Source organism: Lepidochelys olivacea (assembly GCF_965140295.1).
Source record: "Lepidochelys olivacea isolate rLepOli2 genome assembly, chromosome: 7".
NCBI classification, from domain to species: domain Eukaryota; kingdom Metazoa; phylum Chordata; order Testudines; family Cheloniidae; genus Lepidochelys; species Lepidochelys olivacea.
The window spans coordinates 59,680,799-59,706,107 of NC_140417.1; the positions used below are offsets into that span (position 1 = coordinate 59,680,799).

General features: G+C 41.4%; 1 protein-coding gene and 1 long non-coding RNA gene across 4 annotated transcripts in view; one reads left to right on the top strand and one right to left on the bottom strand.

Moving 5' to 3' along the window:
- ERCC6 (ERCC excision repair 6, chromatin remodeling factor) overlaps nt 1-23,961 on the bottom strand; it is an 80,807-nt gene extending 56,846 nt beyond the window's left edge. Inside the window, exons 1-4 of one of the 3 annotated variants that reach the window (XM_084634342.1) lie at nt 23,308-23,958; nt 14,222-14,342; nt 11,744-11,852; nt 8,192-8,936 (exon numbers count right to left, since the gene is read on the bottom strand). In XM_084634342.1, coding sequence (XP_084490468.1) covers nt 8,192-8,936; nt 11,744-11,852; nt 14,222-14,342; nt 23,308-23,747 — 1,415 coding nt within the window. In that variant the 5' untranslated portion in view covers nt 23,748-23,958. Of the gene's footprint in view, nt 1-8,191; nt 8,937-11,743; nt 11,853-14,221; nt 14,343-23,307 lie in introns of all 3 variants that reach the window. The other 2 variants (XM_084634343.1, XM_084634344.1) reach the window with 2 other exon arrangements.
- The window catches only part of LOC311523858, a 91,564-nt gene continuing 81,046 nt past the window's right edge, over nt 14,792-25,309 (top strand). The window contains exon 1 of the long non-coding RNA XR_014712439.1: nt 14,792-14,806. This is a non-coding gene — a long non-coding RNA (uncharacterized lncRNA). The remainder of the gene's footprint in view (nt 14,807-25,309) is intronic.

Consider the following 25,309-nt stretch of genomic DNA (forward strand, 5'->3'; position numbering starts at 1 on the left):
TTTCATGTTATCAAAGAGCACTGACACAGACGCAGCCTCAGTCTGCAAAAGTAGTGGAAAAACCATCCATCATGCAGTTAAATCATTCTTAATATAGGAGTGAATTTAGATAGCAAACTCATATTCCATTTATTTCAATACCCAAGAAAGAAATTCCACAACAGAAGCACAGTAATGAGCACAATATGATTTAAAAAACATATATTCAGGAATCAAGCTGAGTGTTTAATATAGTTTACACTTCCATAGCACAATATGTTCTCTATTTTAGACAGCTAAGAATCCCTTACCGATTATTCCAATCTGCTAAACTGAGCCATTTGGTGTTACTTTTCTGATCTGACTTTTTATGTCTATGAGTGGATTTAATTGGTACGTTCATCCTTGCAGCTGAAATACATGCAGTTAGTAGCACAAACCTCAGAGAGTAAATTAAGACTGATGCAGACAATTACGCACTTGAGCTTGGAATGAAAGGTGTATTCAGAGAATGAACCAGAATACATCTTCATTTGCATGTTGGCGTTGTCATTTTTAAGAGCAGTCAGGATGCTCTGTCTAAGAGAAGGTCTTCAAGGAAAGGTACTGTTTCAGCATTTTCTTTTTTTAATTTACACCTCTGAAATTATGAAGCGTTTGAATTGCTGAATCTCCCTAGGTAGGAGAGAGATGGTATGTAAATGCTGGCCTGGCCAGGGAAAAAAGCAATTCAGTTTTCATGTCTTGACATTTTTGACTGAATTCTTTGGGGCCAATAGCCATTTGCACTTCTATGAACTCAGGGGACTCTGTCAGTCACACTTTGGTCGGGAGGTGTAGAAAAGGGAAAAAGCCTTTCCAACCCTGAATAGCTGCCCATGGGTACATCTACATGGGGATAAAAGCCCCAAAGACATGGCCACCACTGGCCCAGGTCAGCTGACTCGGGTTCACAGGGCTTGGGCTTGCAGGGCTAAACATTGCTGAGTAGATGTTTGGGTTCGGGCTGGATACAATACAATACGATACAAGAAAACCCAAAGATGTTTACTTGCTAAGAGTCTGACAGATCCAACAAGTTTTGTATACAAATGTATATAAACTTTACAAATAAAAATGCACAGTACTAATATTTATTTGTATTTGTATCATCTGAACTTAAATAAAGGAAATCAGCAAAACATGCAATTTCTAATCACAAGCAATTAAATCTTCAAGTTAATCAGCTTTGTCTTCACTCTACAGTTACAAGGAAAAGGAGGCAGTATTTTAGGACTCCATAGGCCTAACTTTAGGCATCTCTGCCTTATGAGAGCTGTAGTTTAAGTGTAATGAACTGCGACAACATAAAGACACCCTGTCTGTTAGCAGGGATCGAACCCAGGATCTTCAGCACCAGAACCATGAGACTCTACAATAGAAACTGACAAACTCTTTAGCCAATAATTATTAGAATGAGGGTCAGTGGGCAATGACGACACATTTATATTTTTATTTTAAAAAAAACCCCAAACCTACCTGTTAGAGATGATTCAGAACTGGGAGGTTATATATATTAGCAGCCTCTTATCCTTATCCTCTCTTATTGTTTGTTACTCTTACTTCTTGTGCCTTGTCTTAAAAATTAGATTTTAACCGCCTCAGGCTGGGATAATGCTTCCCTATGTGTCTGCACAACAGGCCCCAAACCCTGACTGGGGGCTCTGGGTGCTATTGTAAAATAAATTGGAGTGGATGTAGGTTGCAAGCTGTTCTAGTCTCCAATTATAGCCACTAGAAGTGAACATGATCATACGAACTAAGCCATTTTTTTTTTACACAAGATAATACACTTAAAGTCACAGAGGGATGCATGCTCAATTCTGTAACTACATTTCCTCTCTTCCTTGCTACTGATTACATCTTGCTTCATAGAATTAGGCCTCCTGCTTCCTCAAAGTAACCTTTTGAAGAAAAGAAAGAGCCCAGAACTATCACATACTTGGCCTGTTTATTGCAAGAACACAAACTTCCCCTTTGAAATGGTCTCTTGGTCTAGAAGGTCATAGTAGTACAACACCTGGCTAATTATCAGACTTCAACACCACAATTCTTTCACCCTGATGCAGGACAAACCCTTCAACTCCCACTCCTCAAAAAGTTTTATGTTTAAGACTTGTTTTCTGCCTTAAAAAGTAAAGCACTTTACTCAGCATCTAGCCCTAAACTACCGCTCTGTTAAGTAATCCTAAAGGATTTCCCCCTCCTTTCTCAGGGATAAAATGTACTGAAATTTCATCCAGTCATTTGTATCCAAAACTAAAAACTGACATGGAACTAGACAGAAATGTTATTTGCTCTCATTTACAAGGCATTCTTAATATGCTCCTTAATTCATTGCATTTTATTTTCTAGTAGCATTTCCCATAATGAAGATTACCTGGGGGTATCAACGTAAAAACGTCAATGTGGACAGCTGCAGTTTAACAGCCACAATAACTGTAGCTATGAAATTTTTAAGAGATGGAGTGTTTTGGTGGCAATTACAGTTATTGATATTTCTAAAATTCATTTAAGCTTTTATTGTAACTTTAGCAACTGAAAGAAATGTAGTCTATGATATGACTTTGCTAAGGATAAATTGTCACAATCTTAACATTATTAAAAAATCTGTTTGAATGAATTTAAACTGTGAATCATATTAAAACTTTCAATCAAAATAAATTACTCTTGATGAAAACACTGAATTAAAAATGATTTAATATTGACCTAATTTAATGGAAGAGTACAGCTTCATTCAAGAAAGTAGTAAATATTTTACCAATTAATACATTTATTAATACTTTAGCACAGCCTACAAAAAAGGCCTGTCTTTGCGCAATGTCCATAGGGCCAGATTAATCCCTCATTGACGTCCCCATAAAGAAGAATTACATAACTAACGTGATTTTACTTTGAAAAGTGACATCATGTGATTCCATGCCTATTGTCTTATCAACTCCAGCTCTGCTCTCTCAATCTGCAATCTGAAAGTAAAACCGAATTCTTTCTAGCCAAGGCATCCCCACCAGTAAGGATTCTGCAACTGGAACTTGAGTTAATAACCATTTTCACCTATGTTATCTGGGACCAACATCTTCTGTAAGGACAGCTAGGCTTCACTTCTATTAGGATTGAATAGAGGCAGTGGCTGTCAAGGTTACAGGGCTAGCTGCACCTACTCACACCTTCTCTGAACTCTGAGTGCACCATCTCTGATGACAGGCCCTCAACCTTTACCTCCCTGGATTGGAATCTCATGATTCTCTCGCTCCTAGAGTCCTGGGCTAAAGCTTTCTGTGTACTAACTACAATTTCTCAGCAAGTCCAACTGGACTCGACACCTGCAAGTTTTCCCTTCAGGAGCTGTGACCAGCGTTCAACAGAGTGACCAAGCAGCTTTCTTGAAGTACTGTTTAATCTTAACAGTAAGAACATAGAAAAGCAGAAGAGTAAAACAATAAAACAGTCTAAATAGGTGTCTATCTCACCTGATGCTTACCATCTCCTTGGAAGGCCCAACTACTTCAGAACCTTGCTGCAAGGCCTGATTTTGTGTCATCCGGTTCCTCACATAAAGTCCCTGACAACTGCCTCTCCCCCACATCTCTAGAGAGAGCAAGGGTATGTCAATACAGAGTTAGTGCACAGCAAGCTGTGGCGTAGTTGTCAGCAGGCTAGAGCACAGGGTGAACCCTGCGACGTGATACAAAAGGTTATGTGGTGTGCTTTGATCTATCTAAATAATCAGGTCACATACTATATTCATAAATTACAGATCAGTCCTATCTCCTTCATAGTGGTCAATTTAAAGAGGACATCTTTACTAAGGGCATTTTTAGCCTCACTTCCTTTGAGAACAATGGGAGATGGCCATCATTCTCAAAGAGGGCAATTCATAGTGGAATTCTCTGTAGCAGAAGAAACTTTCAATTAAGAAAAATAATAGCAAAAATTACAATTAATCTTTATTAAAAAAAAAGGCTTCAAAGTAGCCAATACACAAGATTTCAATGAGTCAAGTCTATGGGAAGGTTGAAACATTTGTCTTATTCCATTACTTACTAGAGACCACCTAACCAGGAAGAAGAGGTGGGTGAGGCTTTTTTTTAAAACAACTAACAAAATCAGCCAAAGCACAGGACTTGGTGGTGATGGGGGCGTCAACTACCCAGACATCCGTTGGGAATATAACACAGCAGGGCACAGATTATCCAACAAGTTCGTGGAATGTATTGAAGACATTTTTTATTTCAGACGGTGGAGAAATCTATTACAGGAGAGGCTGTTCTGGATTTGATTTTGACAAATACGGAGGAACTGGTTGAGAATTTGAAAGTGGAAGGCAGCTTGGGTGAAAGTGATAATGAAATGAAAGTTTATGATTCTAAGGAATGGCAAAAGGGAACAAAGCACAGTAAAGATAATGGATTTCAAGAAGGCATTTTTTGCAAATTCAAGGAGTTCGTAGGTAAGATCCCATGGGAATCAAGGCTAAGGAGAAAAACAGTTAATGAGAGCTGGCAATTTTTCAACAGCCATTTTTAAGGGCACAAGAGCAAACTATCCAGCTATGTAGGAAAGACAGGAGGTACAGCAAGAGACCACCCTGGCTTAACTAGGAGATCTTCAATGATCTGAAACTCAAAAGAGAGTCCTACAAAAAGTGGAAAGTAGGTCGAATTACAAAAGGATAAATATAAACAAACAGAAGCATGTAGGGATAAAATTGGAAAGGCCAAGGCAAACAACGATATTAAACTAGCTAGAGACAGAAAGGATAAAAAGAAAACATTCTATGAACACATTAGAAGCAAGAGGAAGACTAAAGACAGGGTAGGCCTGTTACTTGATGATGGGGGGAAAACAAGAACAGAAAATGTGGAAATGGCAGTAGTGCTAAATGACTTTTGTTTCAGTTTTCACCAAAATTTTTTGTAGCAATTGGATGTTTAACATAGTGAACACCAGTGAAAATGAGCTGGAATATGAGACTAAAGAACAAATTAAAAATTACATAGACAAGTTAGGTTTCAGAGTAGCAGCCGTGTTAGTCTGTATCCGCAATAAGAAAAGGAGTACTTGTGGCACCTTAGAGACTAACCAATTTATTTGAGCATAAGCTTTCGTGAGCTACAGCCCACTTCATCACGAAAGCTTATGCTCAAATAAATTGGTTAGTCTCTAAGGTGCCACAAGTACTCCTTTTCTTTTTGTAGACAAATTAGATGCCTTCAAATCACCAGGGTCTGATTAAATACTCAAGGAGATGACTGAGGAGATATCTGAGCCATTAGCGATTATCTTCGAAAAGCTGTGGAAAACGGGAGAGATTCCAGAGGACTGGAAAAGGGAAAATACAGTGCACCAGTCTATAAAAATGAGAATAAGCACAACCCAGGGAATTACAGACCAGTCAGTTTAACTTCAGTACTCTGAAAGATAATGGAGCAAATAAATAAGCAATCAATTTGCAAACACCTAGAAGATAATAAGGTGATAAGTAAGTCAACGTGAATTTGTCAAGAACAAATTGTGTCAAACCAATCTAATAGCTTTCTTCGACAGTCTTTCTTCAACAGCCTTGTGGATGGGGAAAGCAGTAGATGTGGTATATCTTGACTTTAGTAAGGCTTTTGATACTGTCTTGCACAATCTTATAAACAAACTAGGGAAATACAACCTAGATGCAGCTACTATAAGGTGGGTGCATAACTGGTTGGAAAACCGTTCTATGAAAGTAGTTAACAGTGGTTCACAGTCAAGCTGGAAGGGCATAACGAGTGGGGTCCTGCAGGGATCGGTCTTGGTACAGTTCTGTTCAATATTTTCACCAATGATTTAGATAATGGCATAGAGAGTACACTTATAAAGTTTGTGGACAATGCCAAACTGAGAGGGGTTGCAAGCTGGAGGGTAGAATTAAAATTCAGAATGATCTGGACAAACTGGAGAAATGGTCTGAAGTAAATAGGATGAAATTCAGTAAGGACAAATGCAAAGTACTCCACTTAGGAAGGAAGTCAGTCAGTCACATACATATAAAATGAGAAATGACTAGGAAGGACTACAGAGGAAAGGATCTGGGGGTCATAGTGGATCACAAGCTAAATTGAGTCAACAGTATAACACTACCGCAATAAAAGCAAACATCATTCCGGGATGTATTAGCAGGAGTATTGTAAGCAAGACACGAGATACGGGTTGATACAGCCTCAATAGGAGTATTGTGTCTAGTTCTGGTCGCCACATTTCAGGAAAGACATGGACAAATTGGAGAAAGTTCAGAGGAGAGCAACAAAAATGACTAAAGGGCTAGAAAACATGATCAATGAAGAAAGTTTGAAAGAATTGGGTATGTTTTGTTTAGAGAAGAGAAAACTGAGGGGGCATATGATAATAGTTTTCAAGTACATAAAAGGTTGTTACAAGGGGGAGGGAGAAAAATTGTTCTCGTTAACCTCTGAGGCTAGGAAGAGACGCAATGGGCTTAAATTGCTGCAAGGGAGGTTTAGGTTGGACATTAGGAAAAACTTCCTATCAGGGTAGTTAAGCATGGGAATAAATTGCCTGGGGAATTTGTGGAATCCCATCACTGGGGGTTTTTAAGAGCAGTTAGACAATCACCTATCAGGGTTGGTCTAGATCAGTGCTTCTCAAGCTATCTGATGTGGGGGACCGGCAATTTTTTTTCCCCAATGTGCGCGCAGACTGGCAGTCGATGACTCGCGGACACACCGCTTTGAGTAGCACTGGTCTAGATAATACTTACTCCTGCCTTGAGTGCGGGGGACTGAACTAGAAGACCTCTCAAGGTCTCTTCCAGTCCTACAATTCTATGATTAAGATTACTCAGGTCCAAAAATGGTGATCTGACATAGGGTGCTACATTTTTTAAAGGATCAATTTAATTAATTTTAACTCTAACTGAACAATTTACTTGTAAATTCTCAGAAAATTAATTCTGTACTCAAAGAGCAAGTGCTGTAAGTCTGGAAAGGATACTCTGTTCTTCTGACGTAACAATACGGTTGAATCCTGCTTAATGTGCAAAATTCAACTCAACCTTACTACAGTATCATAACCAGCATTTCCATAACAATTCTGGTGTTCATACATGAGCCAGAAGAGAATCCAGTTTCCTACCTCAAACGTGTGCTGATTTAACAGGGCTAAAATATATTTTAGTCACTGAAGCAAGCAGGTAAGAAAGATCCTGAATATACACAAGGAGCAGGTATGTTGAGTAAGCGGGTACCATTTTAAAACACAGGCACCCTTATGACCACGATAACAGCATCTTTAAGCATAAAAATCAAAATTTCAATGACCAATACTGATCATATATTGTAATATATTTGCATATTTATTTAAACAGTGTGAGGTAAAAAAGCACATGGATTTGACATAAGGAATACCCATACACAAAAAATTAAGGTTATTCACCTGTAACTGGAATTGTTCAATATGGGCACTGCATATTCACACTCAGAGGCTGCACAAAGAAAAACAGGGTCTAAAACTAATTTTCATTTAGTGTGAATGGGCACTCAGCTACAGACATCAAAACTTCCTGTTGAAAGGCCTCCAAACACTCAACAGGCTATATAAAAATACTACTGTACAAAACTACCACTAATTCGATAGTTATTTCCTCTTGGGCAGCACAATCAATGGGTTATAGCAGAAGACTAAGACTCAGAACTCCTAGCTTTTATTCTCAGGTCTATCAGTGATTGTGTGCGCAAGACATTGGGCAAGTTACGTACTTGAGTATTCCTATCTGTACAATAGGAGGAATGATACTTGCACATCTCTGTAAAGCATACAAAATCCTTTAAAAAGTGCTACAGAAGTCAACAGAATTATTATGTAGTAATACCACACAATCCCCCAAACTGCCTTATTTTTCATGTATTGATTTTTGGCCACACTGAAAAACAGTGAAGTAGAAATTGTTTATTTCACAAAGCAGGCTCTTTAATAGCAGACACTGAGGTACTTATTATAGAATAGTCCCAATATCGTAACAGCCTTTTAGAAGTCTGCATGTGGATATTTTTTTTGGCTCAGTCTACGTTTAATTTTACAACCCCATCCCTTCAGCTGAATTCTTGGAGGTATATTTCAGCCACTGTCTGTGTATGTGATATCATCTATAAAAGTTACTAATATAAAGCCTTCTTGGACTAACCTTAGCCTTTGTTTATAGTAATCTTCATCTCCATCATCTCTGCATCTCTTTACTCTACGATTTCCTACTGTGTTCTCTTCCTCTTCCTCAGAGCTTGGGAAGAAGTCTTCATCCTCCTCAGCTTCTTCCTTAAGGTTTCTCTTCCCTGAATGTTTTCTTCCTCCTGGCAAAGTCTTCAGTTCGTAATCAGAATGATCCTCAGCATGAAAAAATGCCGCCGCCTCCTCCTGTTCCTCCTCCTCCTCTGGATTAAAAAGCTCCTCATCAGGCACACATTCTGACTCTTCACTTTCATCTCCTGGTTCACCTCTCAGCTTCTCCTTGACCTCAGGACGCCTCTTTTCCTTTGGCATTCCTATCTTAAATTGGATCTGAAGAGCATGGTTCTGAAGTTTCTTCATGTGCTTTTTCAGGCGCTTGTCTGTTTTTGACAGGGTTCTGGTTTTGCCCCCCTTTCCCTTTATGACTAATGTGGGAGTTTCACACTGAATGTTCTTGGCCTGTGCTTTATTCTTTGGTCCCTTCTTAAGGGCTGACCTTTTCCTTTCGGATGACAGCTTAGCTTGATCTGCCAAATACTTCTCAAAATCAGATGCTTCATTTAGCATTAACCTGCGCGGCTTCTTTTCTATCTTCTGAGGGACCTTTGTTCCAAAAGGGGTCATCTGACCAGTACGAATGAGTTCCTCCCATTCTGTTTCCTGGACTGGCATGAGCATACTGCCAAGAGACGATGGACCAGGCTCTGCAAAGAGACTCAGAACATTCATATCTTATCTGCAGACTCATTTATGTGCTCTAAGTAATATTCCACAGTTCAAACAGATAAGCAGGTTTGTTTTAACCTTTAAATTTATTTGTTTTAATAATATATAAAGCATCAATCCTGAAACTAGCACCCTTCCTCATACACTGTACAGAATAAACCAAAATTACATCCAACTAATTCAATGGTTAGAGAAACCAGCCATACAAACTAAACTGGAGGGAAAAAGAGAAAAAAGCATTCCAAAAAGGAAGAGAATGAAATAGAAGGCCAAAAGGGTCAGATAAAAAATGCTATATACTGTACATGTAAAATGTTATCTCCAGACTACACACACAATGCAATCACTTCACCCACCACTGAAATGCAGCCATTTCTGACATGAAGCATATCTGCAAAGATAATCAGAACTTAAGTCAATATCCACATCATCGATCTCCAAGCATTAACCCACTGCCATTACAACACTCAGTACCACTAACGTCCTCTCTGACATACTGACTTTCCACAAGTCAAAAAACTGAAATTCCCACAGACCACTTTAACTTGATCTTCCAGCACTACAATTAATAATTTAATGGCTATACTCTTAAACTTGCACTCTTGACATTTCTTCACACCATACATCAGAGAAGGGACACAAGGCTGATTATACACTCAAAGTTTCTTACCTTATCAAATACCCTACCAAACAGGTACTATAGATCACTGCCATCTACCTTCTGATTATGACTTAAAAAAAATAGTAACTACACAGAACACAAAACAAAACTGTGCACAAAAATTATTGAAATGTTCATACACCAGACACACTGGTCTATATGTATATACATTCACAACATGATGCATAACAAAAAGTTGGCAGGTACACTAAGTGACTGGTGCAGTATCTGAAACCACTTTTAACTCATGTTTTAAAAACTGAGTGGTTAACAAGATGCTGGTATCTCTTAACTCCATTTCTTCGATTCAGTGCCCAATTCATGTCCTTGCCAGATACTCACACTGCATCCACAAGCTCATTTCCTTCAGATTCCTTTTTATTAATGTTTCTTGATGAGACTACAATTAATATCTCCACAATACAACTGTTCCTCTTCCTCAGCCTTCCCACCAGAAGGACAGAAATTACAGTTCCAATCCTGTAAGGTACTTAAGGGTACATCTGGACCAGATTGTAGGACTGGGGCCTTTGGCATTGAACCAGCACAGTAGTTAAGCTTGTGCTTAACTTTAAGCATGAGTAGTCCCACTTAATTCAGTGAGATTACAAATGTACCTAACTACATTTCTGTATCAGGACCCGTGTTAGTAAATGCCAAATATAGAACTTAGTTAATTTGTGTAGTCAATTTTTTTTACGGTTGTACCATATTCCAAAATGATTCAATTGCACACTTACTTATCCCACTCAAGGGGAACCTAATTTAAAATTAATGCGTAATTTAAAAAAATGCATTTATTTAAATTACTATGGTTCTTCCGCTACACATCCTGAGTGTGATGAGCAGGTGTGCAAGTAACTTGAGTTTAATGTTCTTTGAACAGATACGATTGCTCTTCAAGATCAACTATACCCTGCTACAGCTTTATGTTAACTTTTTTATATGTTTGCATGTTATATCTAGGTATTTATAAGCTAATGACCATAGCATCAGAACACTATTTCCTTCGAAATATTTATTTACAGAAGACAAGGATTCAGTAATCACATATGTAGCTACTTCCGTAAACTCATTACTTTACCAGATTACATAACTGTAAGCTTTCAGAAATAAGAACATACACTAGACGTAAAGACCTCGTCATGACTAAGCTACATTTCCTCGTACCAAATGCCTGAGTTTTAATGCACAGAGCATAAAAGGAAGGATCTTATGGTGTATTTCTATTCACAAAAGTGACCCTCAGAAGTGGCACATTTTTATTCCATAGATCTATTCCAATTCAAATCTACCACTTTTACTGTCAAAAATAAGCCTTTACTGCTTTTTACTCCTTCATGACCTGCAGATCCAACACAGATGTGAGTGTGAGAGCAGGAACCTATTCAAGTCATGTGTCAGAAAGGTATTATAAATTTCAATGCTCTACCCCTGTACAAACTCACTGAACTCTAATGGGGTTGCACAGATATCAATGGGTGCCTATTTTGGCCTTCAGAATTTTGATTATTAGTGATGACATACAAAACAGAAAGATACCAGCTTGACTAAGAACTCATGCTGGGTTTGCAGAGGGAAGTAAGAAAAAACAACAACACATGCTCAGTTAGATTTGATCTTGGAAACATTGAGACAATTATCAGGGTATTCCGTAAGAAACTGCTGTTTTCACACTGTACAGCTCATATAACGTAAACATTTTTTAATTTCTAAAAAGTGTTTCCTACCAAGATATGAAAAACTAGTTTTGTGAGTACTGATTGATGGCTGATTATGAAATGTAATTCAATCATTACGTTAGCTTTATCACATTAGCTGTGAAAAATGTTAAGATTTCCAATTTATTAAGCCCAATACTCTAATGTGCATTAGCTTTCCCTACTGAACTAAGCACAGATCTACTTTCAGTCTTTAAAAATCCCCATATGGATACGCTGAGATCTGCAATTCTGCAGGTGCAGAGAATTAAATGTTCCTAAAATCACTCTTTGAAAACAAACCACTGAAATTTATTTACTCATGTTCACTGGCAAAGATCTTGGCAATGAGTTTCAAACAACAAAAGGCATTACACAGAAATGACAAACTCAGAAAAAGATTTGCAATGGCATTTTCCCTCACCTTCATCATCCTGAAATTCAACATCATTTGTTCCAATGAAAGTCTCTGCTCCACCAAGAACTGCTTGGAGACGCTTTTGTTTTGCTTTGATCTTTTTTAACTGTTGCTCCTTGAATGACAATAGTGTACAAAATTTAAAACTCTTCGTAGCTGACTTGCTTTTCTTACAAACAACAAGGTTCAAGCTGTTATTAATATGTTAAGTAGCAGGTTAGCATTTTGCATCTGAAACAAGTTCAAATTTTGATATGGTTCTATGTGATAAAAATGCATGCGGAAGGCGTCATCCCAGCACCTGGTGGATACTTCTCTACATAACACATACACATCCACACCCCCAGTTTGGCATAGTTCATCATGACTGGGGCACAAATTTCTAAAAGTGCACTAATTCAGGTGTACATGCACAGCATATACATGCAAACACCAGATGGGCATGCACAAGTTAAGGTTGTGCACACAAACAAATCTTATGTGCATCAGATACTTTCACATACACTTGGGTATGCATTTTTTAAACTTGGGCCTAGGATCCAGTGAAGAAAAGCCCCATATATAGCTTATGAAATTTGCACTAAGCATATATTTGAGCTCAGTCAGTGCCAATCCTTCACTTTCATATATGCTAATTACAATCATAAAATTAAGTACAAACCTTCTCTTCAACACATTTGTTTTGAGATGTGTTGCCACAAAGAGACTGAAAGAACTCAAAACCAGTCAGTTAATGTTCTTCTTCATGCATAAACAGGTATTATTACACCAAGTGAGCTCAAGAGAAGACAACTAATTTATTTGCAAAAAACTAACACCACAGTGCTTGTAATCATACAAGAGTGAGGGAATTCAAAATTACGGGTCCTGTAACAATCGTAGCTCACCACCATTTACACTTTTTTCATAATCTTTTATCCACTTTTATTATCCTCGTAAGTGTTATAATGTGGCAAAGTTACGATTCCTAAGGTGACCAAGAAGGTTATGGACTGTGTTATACAGGTCATCAGACTAGATAATCAAAATGGTCCCTTCTGGATTTGGAATCTATGAATTTCCTGATTTATAAATAAACTGATCAAATTATTAAACACACGAAGCAGTACAAGTTTTTATTACTTATGAACTTCATTCTTTCTAAATCTTTTCCGCTCCCCTTAGAGGCGCATGATTTGAGGATCAAGTTTTAATTTTTTTAAATTTAGTAAAACTACCCTCAATGAGCTGTTTCCTCGAGTGTCATTTGCTGAAAATCCTCCAGCGCACCTGTGTGCAGTTATAAAAGATACTTACACAAGCACTGACATCCCTGCTGTCATAATACCCATCTTATAAAGCACTTGCCACATGTCAGCACTAAGCTATCCAGGAGATAATTTCACTTCTTAGCTGTTTATAAGGCAACGAACATGTGTCTCACTATCAAAAAAAATTTGGCTTTCACCTACTAAGGATTTTTTTTAACTACTCAAAAAGGCGAAGTATTATTAAAAAAACTGAAATTGCACAAATTACAACACAAATAGGGTGCAACTTGTAATTTAGGGCCTGAATCTGTAAACATCACACACGTAACTTCACTCATTTGACTAATGTCTTAAGATCAATAAGACTACTCATAAAAACAAAGTTGCTCAGGTTTTTCTATACAGTGATTTAGTCTAAGACAGCGGTTCTCAAACTGTGGGTCGTGACCCCGAAGTGGATCGTGACCGCATTTTAATGGGGTCACCAGGGCTGCCTTAAGACTTGCTGGGGCCTGGAGCCGGAGCCCAAGCCCAAGCCCAAAGGCTTCAGCCCTAGGCGGCAGGGCTCAGCTCACAGGCCCCCTGCCTGGGGCTGAAGCCCTTGGGCTTCGGCTTTGGCTCCCTGGCCTGGGGAGGTGGGGCTTTGGTTTGCCTCCCCCGCCTCAGGGTGGTGGGGCTTGGGCGGGCTCAGGCTTCAGTCCTCCCTCCTGAGGTCCAGTAGTAATTTTGTTGTCAGAAGGGGGTCATGGTGCAATAAAGTTTGAGAACCTTTGGTATAAGACTTCAGCAGTTTTAGAAATGGCTAATAAAGAACACCTCATTCAAGTTAGCTATTATCCTGCAACTGGTTGTTCATTAATTCATTTTCAGATAACATGGACACAAGTGCGGAGAAAAAAAATCACATAACATTGCTAACACTCTGAAACACCACCATAAGGTCCTGCAGGAATTTAATTACAATCATTTATCCAAACGAGCTCTAGAACTATTATTTTAGAGACTGATCCAAAGCCCAAGTCAATGGAACAACTCCCACTGACTTCAGAGGCTTTGGATTAAGTTCTTATAACCTTTGGCAAAAAAAACAAAAAAAACCCCCAAAAAACTGTTGAAATGGTGAAGGAACTGCAAGTTTAGACTCTGACCCTTTATCAGGATCCTCAAGTGTGAAACCTGACACAGAATCAGCGCCTTAAGCAATCCAAAGCACAAGTTAATTTTTTTCAGTCACCTTGTTATACTTTTGTCGTTTTACAGAGTCTAGTTTTCTGTTTATATCTTTGCTACTGACAGCTTGAGGAGTAAGTTGCTCTATAATTGTATTGATCTGTTTCAAAGATGTCATACAGGACCTGAAAAATACAAAGATGTTCATTTAGTACTCAGTTGTAATAATGAGAAGAGTAAGTACATGACATTTTCAACTCAGAGAGTTTAAATCTAAAAATTATAGCCAAGATTTTAACAAACAAAAGGCTAAAGTTGGATTTCTAAATAAGTATGCTGATTTTCTTGGCCTTTGAATTTTACAAAGGCTAGTTTTTAAAATGAATCAAGCATTTGTAAAAATGTTTTTATGATTTTTTAAAAATGTTCAACAGTTCTGTTCAAATACAAACAACGCACTGCAGTATTTGGAACTCAATAATTACAACTCTGCTAATGAACAACTACCAGGAAGTAGAGCCCTGCAGTGGGATTGGGATCCCACGGGTCCTGCAGGACTTGCTGACATAACAGGAGTGGGATTAAAGAATAGTTCCGTGCAGGGCTCTACCAGGAAGTGAAACTGGGCAATCTACTTTTATTATCCAAGGTAAGAGAAGTGCAAGAAATAAGTATAAGCGGTGAAAGAGTTGGATTTCTTTTTTAAATCTGTTTTAATAATCTATAGTTAGAAAATACATTGGTATGGCATTTATTTTAAATCTTATTTTAACCTTAGTGTCTCTTTAATTTAACAGATAAAATTATTTTTGTATTGTGCTGTAAAATAATTTTAAGAAGGTACAGTAGTACTGAACCTTTCATGCCTAGGCCACTATATTTATTCAAATTCTTATATATAACCTGCCACTGCCTCACGTAAAGCCTAGGTGGATAGTAACCAAAAAGTGTCACCATTTAATAATGACTGTTGCATGATCTCTTAAAATTGGCGGGGAGGGGGGAAACGGGAGGGGCCAGGCTGGACTGTCTCATCAATAGAAATGACGGCACAAAGAGCCTACTGTACTGATTAGCTACAGATAAGAGGTAAAACTAACGTTTTTTGAATATAAGATACTGAGTTCTTCTTTTCTCCATTGTGTACAACATCAATACATGTGATGTCACATTGGACCAACTGCAGCATGTGATAATACATTATCATTCAAACTAATAATCAGAAATGCAAAGGAAAGCATACCAGCCCAAACAAATAATGATGGAGAGAGTGGATTTTTAAATATACATTAAAGAAGCAAGCTTCTCTCTCTACCTATCCCTATTTTCACACTTTTCTATAACTTGCTGAATGACTAGTCTGCCAGCTAGCTCATTTATATAACAATGCAAGACCGAGTGATATTTTTAGATGCTAATATTAGGCCAAACAGAAATCAAACCATCAGACGCTGATGCAACAAACAGAGGTCTCTTTGGAATGTAACCAGAAATTACATGAACAAATGTGCAAACAGAGATGAAGAACAAGTCTCACACTGTTCGAGGCCCTATTAGCTAAATAGCAAGGGGCCAGAAGAGCTTCTTTGAGGACATAAAAAGAAAAGGAGTACTTGTGGCACCTTAGAGACTAACCAATTTATTTGAGCATAAGCTTTCGTGAGCTACAGCATTAATGCATCCGATGAAGTGAGCTGTAGCTCACAAAAGCTTATGCTCAAATAAACTGGTTAGTCTCTAAGGTGCCACAAGTACTACTTTTCTTTTTGCGAATACAGACTAACACGGCTGCTACTCTGAAACCTGTCATTATTTGAGGACATACACACTGGATAAATTCACATTTACTCTTGCAAAGTGGTCTCTGTTGAATGAAATAAGTGCTACAATGTGCTTTTAAAGGAGAATCATAATTCGCCGTTGCCATCCACAGTATGTGCAGCAAATGCATTGTGCAAAGCCATGCTTTTTCCACCTTTTTAACATTTTCTGTTATTAATTAGGTTTGGGGTGGAACGTACTAGTGAAAACATCTTCATGGATGTCTCCTCCCACTAAATATGCCTCTCTTATGTCCACCTTTATGTGGGGGTCCTGTATTGGCCTCTGGCACATTTGCAAGTTCTAATGGTAGAAAAAATATACCATCCTGATGCCCAGCTTTGCATCTCAAAAGCACTACGTAAATGTAAAATAGTCACAACCCCTGTGACTGTGAGATGTTCATCTGTAAAATGAGGATAATGGCTAAACACAGCAATAGTCTTTCCTATTCTCAAAACCAACACATCTTCAACCACATCTCCCTTCCCCTTCAGCTCCAAAATCATTAAGAAAGCAGTTAAAAATCATTACTTTGAATTCATCTCCTCCAAAGCCATCCCCACCCCCCTCTTACTTATTATTTTGGGGAAGTTATACATTATAGTTATATGTGTTACGTTATTCAGAGGTCAGACTAGATGATCACAATGATCCCTTTTGACCTTAGAACATATCACCCTAATCTAAAGGAGTACCTGTGGCACCTTAGAGACTAACCAATTTATTTGAGCATAATCTTTCGTGAGCTACAGCTCATTTCATCGGATGCATAAAGTGGAAAATGCAGTGCGGATTTTTTATACACACAGACCATGAAAAAATGTTGATCACTTCAAAAGGTTCTCTCTCCCCCCACCCCACTCTCCTGCTGGTAACAGCTTATCTAAAGTGATCACTCTCCTTACAATGTGTATGATAATCAAGGTGGGCCATTTCCAGCACAAATCCCAGGGTTTAACAAGAACGTCTGAGGAACAGTGGGGGAAAGGGAGAGGGGTAGGAAAAAACAAGGGGAAATAGGTTACCTTGCATAATGACTTAGCCACTCCCAGTCTCTATTCAAGCCTAAGTTAACTGAATCCAATTTGCAAATGAATTCCAATTCAGCAGCCTCTCGCTGGAGTCTGGTTTTGAAGTTTTTCTGTTGTAATATCGCAACTTTCATGTCTGTAATCGCGTGACCAGAGAGATTGAAGTGTTCTCCGACTGGTTTATGAATGTTATAATTCTTGACATCTGATTTGTGTCCATTTATTCTTTTACGTAGAGACTGTCCAGTTTGACCAATGTACATGGCAGAGGGGCATTGCTGGCACATGATGGCATATATCACATTGGTAGTGTGGCTGATGTTATTAGGCCCTGTGATGGTGTCCCCTGAATAGATATGTGGGCACAGTTGGCAACGGGCTTTGTTGCAAGGATAGGTTCCTGGGTTAGTGGTTCTGTTGTGTGGTATGTAGTTGCTAGTGAGTATCTGCTTCAGGTTGGGGGGCTGTCTGTAGGCAAGGACTGGCCTGTCTCCCAAGATTTGTGAGAGTGTTGGGTCATCCTTCAGGATAGGTTGTAGATCCTTGATAATGCATTGGAGAGTTTTAGTTGTGGGCTGAAGGTGACGGCTAGTGGCGTTTGTTATTTTCTTTGTTAGGCCTGTCCTGTAGTAGGTGACTTCTGGGTACTCTTCTGGCTCTGTCAATCTGTTTCTTCACTTCAGCAGGTGGGCATTGTTGTAAGAATGCTTGATAGAGATCTTGTAGGTGTTTGTCTCTGTCTGAGGGGTTGGAGCAAATGCGGTTGTATCGCAGAGCTTGGCTGTAGACAATGGATCGTGTGGTGTGGCCTGGGTGAAAGCTGGAGACATGTAGGTAGGAATAGCGGTCAGTAGGTTTCCGGTATAGGGTGATGTTTATGTTACAGTGCTAATAAGCGATGGTCGTGTCCAGGAAGTGGATCTCTTGTGTGGACTGGTCCAGGCTGAGGTTGATGGTGGGATGGAAATTGTTGAAATCATGGTGGAATTCCTCAAGGGCTTCTTTTCCATGGGTCCAGATGATGAAGATGTCATCAATATAGCGCAAGTAGAGTAGGGGCTTTAGGGGACGAGAGCTGAGGAAGCGTTGTTCTAAGTCAGCCATAAAAACGTTGGCATACTGTGGGGCCATGCGGGTACCCATAGCAGTCCCGCCGATTTGAAGGTATACATTGTCCCCAAATGTGAAATAGTTATGGGTGAGGTCAAAGTCACAAAGTTCAGCCACCAGGTTTTGCCGTGACATTATCGGGGATAGTGTTCCTGACGGCTTGTAGTCCATCTTTGTGTGGAATGTTGGTGTAGAGGGCTTCTACATCCATAGTGGCCAGGATGGTATTTTCAGGAAGATCACCGATGGATTGTAGTTTCCTCAGGAAGTCAGTGGTGTCTCGAAGCTAACTAGGAGTGCTGGTAGTGTAGGGCCTGAGGAGGGAGTCTACATAGCCAGACAATCCTGCTGTCAGGGTGCCAATGCCTGAGATGATAGGGCGCCCAGGATTTCCAGGTTTATGGATCTTGGGTAGTAGATAGAATATCCCAGGTCGGGGTGCCAGGGGTGTGTCTGTGCGGATTGATCTTGTGCTTTTTCAAGGAGTTTCTTGAGCAAATTCTGTAGTTTCTTTTGGTAACCCTCAGTGGGATCAGAGGGTAATGGCTTGTAGAAAGTGGTGTTGGAGAGCTGCCGAGCAGCCTCTTGTTCATATTCCGACCTATTCATGATGACAACAGCACCTCCTTTGTCAGCCTTTTTGATTATGATGTCAGAGTTTTTTTCTGAGGCTGTGGATGGCATTATGTTCTGCACGGCTGAGGTTGTGGAGCAAGTGATGCTGCTTTTCCACAATTTCAGCCCGTGCACGTCGGCGGAAGCACTCTATGTAGAAGTCCAGTCTGCTGTCTCGGCCATCAGGAGTCGTCCACCTAGAATCCCTCTTTTGGTAGTGTTGGTAGGGAGGTCTCTGTGGATTAGTATGTTGTTCAGAGGAGTGCTGGAAATATTCCAGGATCTCTATCAAGCATTCTTACAACTACAATACCCACCTGCTGAAGTGAAGAAACAGATTGACAGAGCCAGAAGAGTACCCAGAAGTCACCTACTACAGGACAGGCCTAACAAAGAAAATAACAAACGCCACTAGCCGTCACCTTCAGCCCACAACTAAAACTCTCCAACGCATTATCAAGGATCTACAACCTATCCTGAAGGATGACCCAACACTCTCACAAATCTTGGGAGACAGGCCAGTCCTTGCCTACAGACAGCCCCCCAACCTGAAGCAGATACTCACCAGCAACTACATACCACACAACAGAACCACTAACCCAGGAACCTATCCTTGCAACAAAGCCCGTTGCCAACTGTGCCCACATAGCTATTCAGGGGACACCATCACAGGGCCTAATAACATCAGCCACACTATCAGAGGCTCGTTCACCTGCACATCTACCAATGTGATATATGCCATCATGTGCCAGCAATGCCCCTCTGCCATGTACGTTGGTCAAACTGGACAGTCTCTACGTAAAAGAATAAATGGACACAAATCAGATGTCAAGAATTATAACATTCATAAACCCAGTCGGAGAACACTTCAATCTCTCTGGTCACGCGATTACAGACATGAAAGTTGCGATATTACAACAGAAAAACTTCAAAACCAGACTCCAGTGAGAGGCTGCTGAATTGGAATTCATTTGCAAATTGGATTCAATTAACTTAGGCTTGAATAGAGACTGGGAGTGGCTAAGTCATTATGCAAGGTAACCTATTTCCCCTTGTTTTTCCCTACTCCCCTCCCCTCCCCCCACTGTTCCTCAGACGTTCTTGCTAAACCCTGGGATTTGTGCTGGAAATGGCCCACCTTGATTATTATACACATTGTAAGGAGAGTGATCACTTTAGATAAGCTATTACCAGCAGGAGAGTGGGGTGCGGGGAGAGAAAACCTTTTGAAGTGATCAACACCCATTTTTTCATGGTCTGTGTGTATAAAAAATCCTCACTGCATTTTCCACTTTATGCATCCGATGAAGTAAGCTGTAGCTCACGAAAGCTTATGCTCAAATAAATTGGTTAGTCTCTAAGGTGCCACGAGTACTCCTTTTCTTTTTGCGAATACAGACTAACACGGCTGCTGAAACCTACCCTAATCTAGATTCCACCCTCCGCTGCTCCACTGAGTTATGATCTATTCCTCACCAGGTCTCAGGGCTTTTACTCCTTCCTCACCATCCCTGACCTCTCTGCTGTTTCTAAACACTTTAGGTCACCCCTTCCCTTCTCATGTTGTCCTTCTATTGATTTTGTGACTGTCCTTTCCCCTAGTTCTTCTCCTCCTTTTTGGCCATTCCTTCAGGGTCTTCTTACACATCTTCCTGCTTCCCTCTCCCATTTCTAGAGTCCTACAGAACTATATAACCGTGGCCACTTCCTCTTCTCCTTCTACACCTTTTTCTTTGTGTGATCTCATCTGATCACATAGCTTCAACTACTGTAGCTCTGACATCAATGCTGACAACACAAACATCTGCCTCTTACTCCTGACTTGTCTGAAGCCATCCGGTCACTCACTTCATCCTTTCTCTTTGACATCTCCTCCTGGGCATCTTTTCTATCACTTTTGACTTAAAAAAGTAACATGGTCACAACTGAACTTTGTCTTTTTTCCAAAACTCTATCCACTCCCTCTTCTGTTACTGTTGAACACACCATCATCCACTCTATAACTGAGGTCTGTAACCCACATCATCTTTGACTCTTTCCTATCCATAGCCCCATACATCTACTAGGCCATCTCCAAATGTTGCTGCTGCTGCTTCCTTTGTAACATCACTTAAATCCCCCCTTTTTCTCTGTCTACACAACTAGAACTCTCCTTTAGGCCCTTATCACCTCTCATTTTGGTCACAAGAGCCTCATCCTATCGGACCTCCCTGACATCTGCATCACCCCCGTCTAGTCCATGCAAAAATGCAGCTACTAAGATTATCCTTGGGTTCTGTCATTCTAATCCTGTTATCTCACTATCTGAATCTTTCACTCACTCCCCTCCACCACCACACCAAGTTTAACACTTATTTTTTGACTCTCCAGGACTCTGACCAACTCTATCCCCTTGCTTACATGCATCTCTTTTCTCATTGTCCCTGTCCCATCCAGTCTGCCAATGATACCAGACTTCATGTCCCATTTGCTTACTTTGTCCACAACCATCTCCACACTGTCTTGCAAACAGCTTCATACACATAAAACACTCTTTGTTAACTAGTCTGAAAAGACTACTCACCTTCCCTCATTTAAATCACTGTTAAAGACCATTTCTTCTGTGACACACACGCAACTAAGAAAAAATAGTGGCTCACAAATTGAATGAGTCATCAATGTGATACAACTGAAAAAAGGCTAATATTCTGGGGTGTTATGGGAGACGGTTACTGTCCTGCTCTACTCAGCATTAGTGAGGCTTCAGCTGGAGTACTGTGTCCAGTTTTGGGCACCACCACACTTTAAGGAACGTGGACAAATTGGAGAGAGTCTTGAGGAGAGCAATAAAAATGATAAAAGGTTTGAAAAAACGTGACCTATGAGGAATGAGTAAAAAAGTGGGATGTTTAGTCTTGAGAAAAGAAGACGGGGGTGGGGGGAGGGAGACACGACCCGATAGTCTTCAAATATGTTAAGGACTGTTATAAAGACAATGATCAATGGTTCTCCAGGTCCACTGAAAGTAGAACATGAAGTAACGGGCTTAATCTGCAGCAAGGGAGATTATGGTTAGATATTGGGAAAAATTTTCCAACTATGAAGAAAGTTAAGCACTAGAATAGACTTCCAAGGGAGGTTGTGGAATCCTCATCACTGGAGTTTTTAAGAACAGTTTAAGCAAACACCTGTCATGGATGGTGTTGGTATACTAGGTCCTGCGGCACAGAGGGCTGGACTAGATGACCTCACAAATTCCTTGCAGCCCTACATTTCTATGATTATATGAAAAGTTTATTCCCCATGCTGTGCACCAGCCTTGAAAGAGTAAATGCATTATCGTATTGATTTTGCCCCACTCTTCCTGTGTCAACCCCCCCATGTACCCACTACCACCTTTTGCTCCATCACTGAAAGATTAAGGCCTAATTTCAGACAACTCTTATTTATCCTCTTAACTTCATGTGTGAGTAGATTCACTGATGTCAAAAGGATTAGTCAGGTGCATAAAGTCTTCTAAGTTCTTTGAGAGCTGTCTTATACATATTGTGATGCACTGTAAAAAAACAATTCTCGGGCACTGTAAAATAACAATAATGCAAAAACAGAGAAACTAAAGAATGAAGAGGTTGAATGAGATGCCCAAGATCACGTAGCAACACAGTGGTTGCGTTGGACACTGTGAAGCAGAGCTAGGATTAAAGTTCAGGAGTTCATGTCTCATAGGCTATGTCTACACTACAGACCTTACAGTGGCACAGCTGTACTGCTGTAGCTGCGCCACTGTAAGGTCTCCTGTGTAGCCTCTCTATGCTGACGGGAAAGATCTCTCCTGCCAGTATAATTAAACCATCCCCAAAGACTGGCAGTAACTATGTCGCCGGGGGAGCATCTCCTGCTGACACAGTGCTGTCCACTATGGTGCTTTTGTCGGTGAAACTTATATTGGTCAGGGTTAGTATTTTTCCCCCCCACACTCCTGACCGACAAAAGATTTACAGACAAAAGTGCTACTGTATACAAAACCTTAGTCCCATTCCTCTAGACCTTACTGTCTACATGCCACTTTAGCTTTCGGTTTTTATAGGGCGGATTTCCTGAATATCGTTACAAGAGCTTGGGACAAGATACTTTGTTCTGTGATCCACCAGTTATGGGATCATAGGAAGCACATTACATGGTGCTATTTTTACCGGGTCACTTCTCCAAGCATAACTCCACTTGCAATATACACCTTGCAATATATTGCGTGGGACAATTCTGCACTGGCTGGTCAGAAGAGGGATAAGATGACTTGGTGGGAGGCCGTATGGGCTAGTGGACAATCAGGTAAACCTTGGTTCTATTCCCTTACTCTGCCACTGATTAGCTAGATAACCTCAGGTAAGTCATTTAACACATACCTGTATGTGCTTCACGTTCTCCACCTGTATAATGGTAATAAGGATTCAACTAATCAACTGTTTTGAGATGTGATGGTGAAGTGAGTGATACATAATCATTTCCATCTCTTACTTCTATGATTCAACTAACTTTTATTACTAGGTACCACATGAGTTTAAAAGTAGTAAGAGACTGCACACAAACTTACCTTAAATCGTCCAGCACCGATTGGTATTCTGCCTCTGCACTGGCTAATTTCGTGGCCCTGTTCGCGTCACTGATCGCACTGTCTACCTGCTGGAGGACTCCTTGCTCCAGCACATCCTGGTCGTACACGTCGACCCCCAGACCTTTCAGCTCCGCAACCTGGGCACTGGGCGCCACGGACGGGATCTGCTGCCTGTCAATGTGTAACAGCGGCTGTCCCGTGCGGGGGGGCTCCCGCGCGGGAACCCCGGAGGAGCCGCAGGGGCCATTCTCGGAGGCCGGAGCTCCAGGGCTGCCCCCCAGGTCGCCGTCGCACGGGCACGGGCCCGTCCCCTGGGCAGTCCCCGCTTCCCCCGCGCTGCTCGGACGCGGATCACTCGCAGCGGCCCCAGGGCCCCGCTCGTGGGACCCGCCCGGCGGGCGGCCTGTCTCCGTGGGCATCCTCGGCGCGAGCAGGGCCCGGGCGGGCGGGCGGAGCGATGGGCCCGGGAGGGCCGGGCTCTCGCAGGCAGGGCGCCAAGCCAGCCCACGCTGGGGAGCCGCGCCGCAGCGACAGGGCGACCCCGGAAGGCGAAGGCAGCCGAGCCCGGGGTGTCCGCCCCGCCCCCAGCTCCGCCGGCCCCGAGCGCCGAGACTCAACTCAGCGCAAGGAACTCGCCGCGACCCGGACGGCACGCTGCGCAGGTAGCGCATGCGTAGAAACAACCGTTCCCATGCACGCACCCGGCGCATAGAGAGCGCGCCGGTCCGCCACTACCTCGTGCTCCCCCCTCCCACTCGCCTGAGCAGGAGGCAAGAGCGCATGCGCTGCCTTCCTTGGGCTCTCCTGGAGAGAGGGGTAGGGCTGCGCATGCGTCTTCTCCTGGCTGACTGCATTTGTGCTGGAAGTGGCCCAACTTGATTATCATACACATTGTAAGGAGAGTGATCACTGTAGATAAGCTATTACCAGCAGGAGAGTGGGGTGGGAGGAGGTATTGTTTCATGGTCTCTGTGTATATAATGTCTTCTGCAGTTTCCACAGTATGCATCCAATGAAGTGAGCTGTAGCTCACGAAAGCTTATGCTCAAATAAATTGGTTACTCTCTAAGGTGCCACAAGTACTCCTTTTCTTTTTGCGAATACAGACTAACACGGCTGCTACTCTGAAACTTAGGAGGATGATGTCCCTCATGGGCACGTTTTCGCTCTGGGCGTCTGCTCCTTCCTCCAGCCCCAGCGGGTACCCCGGCATGTACAGCTGGGCGGAAGGTGGATTTTCCGTCCCCTCCAAAAATGAGCTGCAGGGCAGTGGAAATGTTTTGTTTCCATTTCAGTCCTATAAAGCCGTTTTACATATAAACATATTTAAATAAACACCTCGTATTGCTCCTTTTTGGGGCCGCCCAGAGTGCGCCACATCATGTTATATATGGAGCTACCGCAGCACGAACAGAGCACGCTGCAGGAGGGGAGGGAATTGTAGGGCAAGAACCCTAGGGCAAAAGCCTGCTCTTGCAAAAAGTGCCACAGGATCTTTGTTGGCCACTTGAAGCACTGGCAGAATTGCTTCTAAGGGTTATTTGAGACAGAGACACCATGCATGGAACTCAGCAGGTTGGGTCTACGCTAGAAAGTTAGATCAGCTTACCTACATCGATCAGCACTATGAAAAAAACGTCATGCCCTGTGCAATGTACTTAAGCTGGACTCCACCCTGGTGTTGACACTCCTTGGTCAACAGAAGAATTCTTCCATCGACCTAGCTACTGCCTCTTGGGGAGGTGGATTTACTACAGCAACTGACAAACCCCTTCCATCGCTGTAGAAACTGTGGATGCCTCAGCTGCTGCTGTGCCACTGTAGCATTTCTAGTATAGAGATATCCTCAGAGTGTCTATTTCAGAAAGATAAAGGGTTGAGGAGAAGAAGGACTTCCCAATAGCCTGGGACTTGGCAAATCTGTTTCAGCTCCCACCTCTGCCACAGACTCCCTCTGTGACCTAGGGCAAATCCCTTCGTC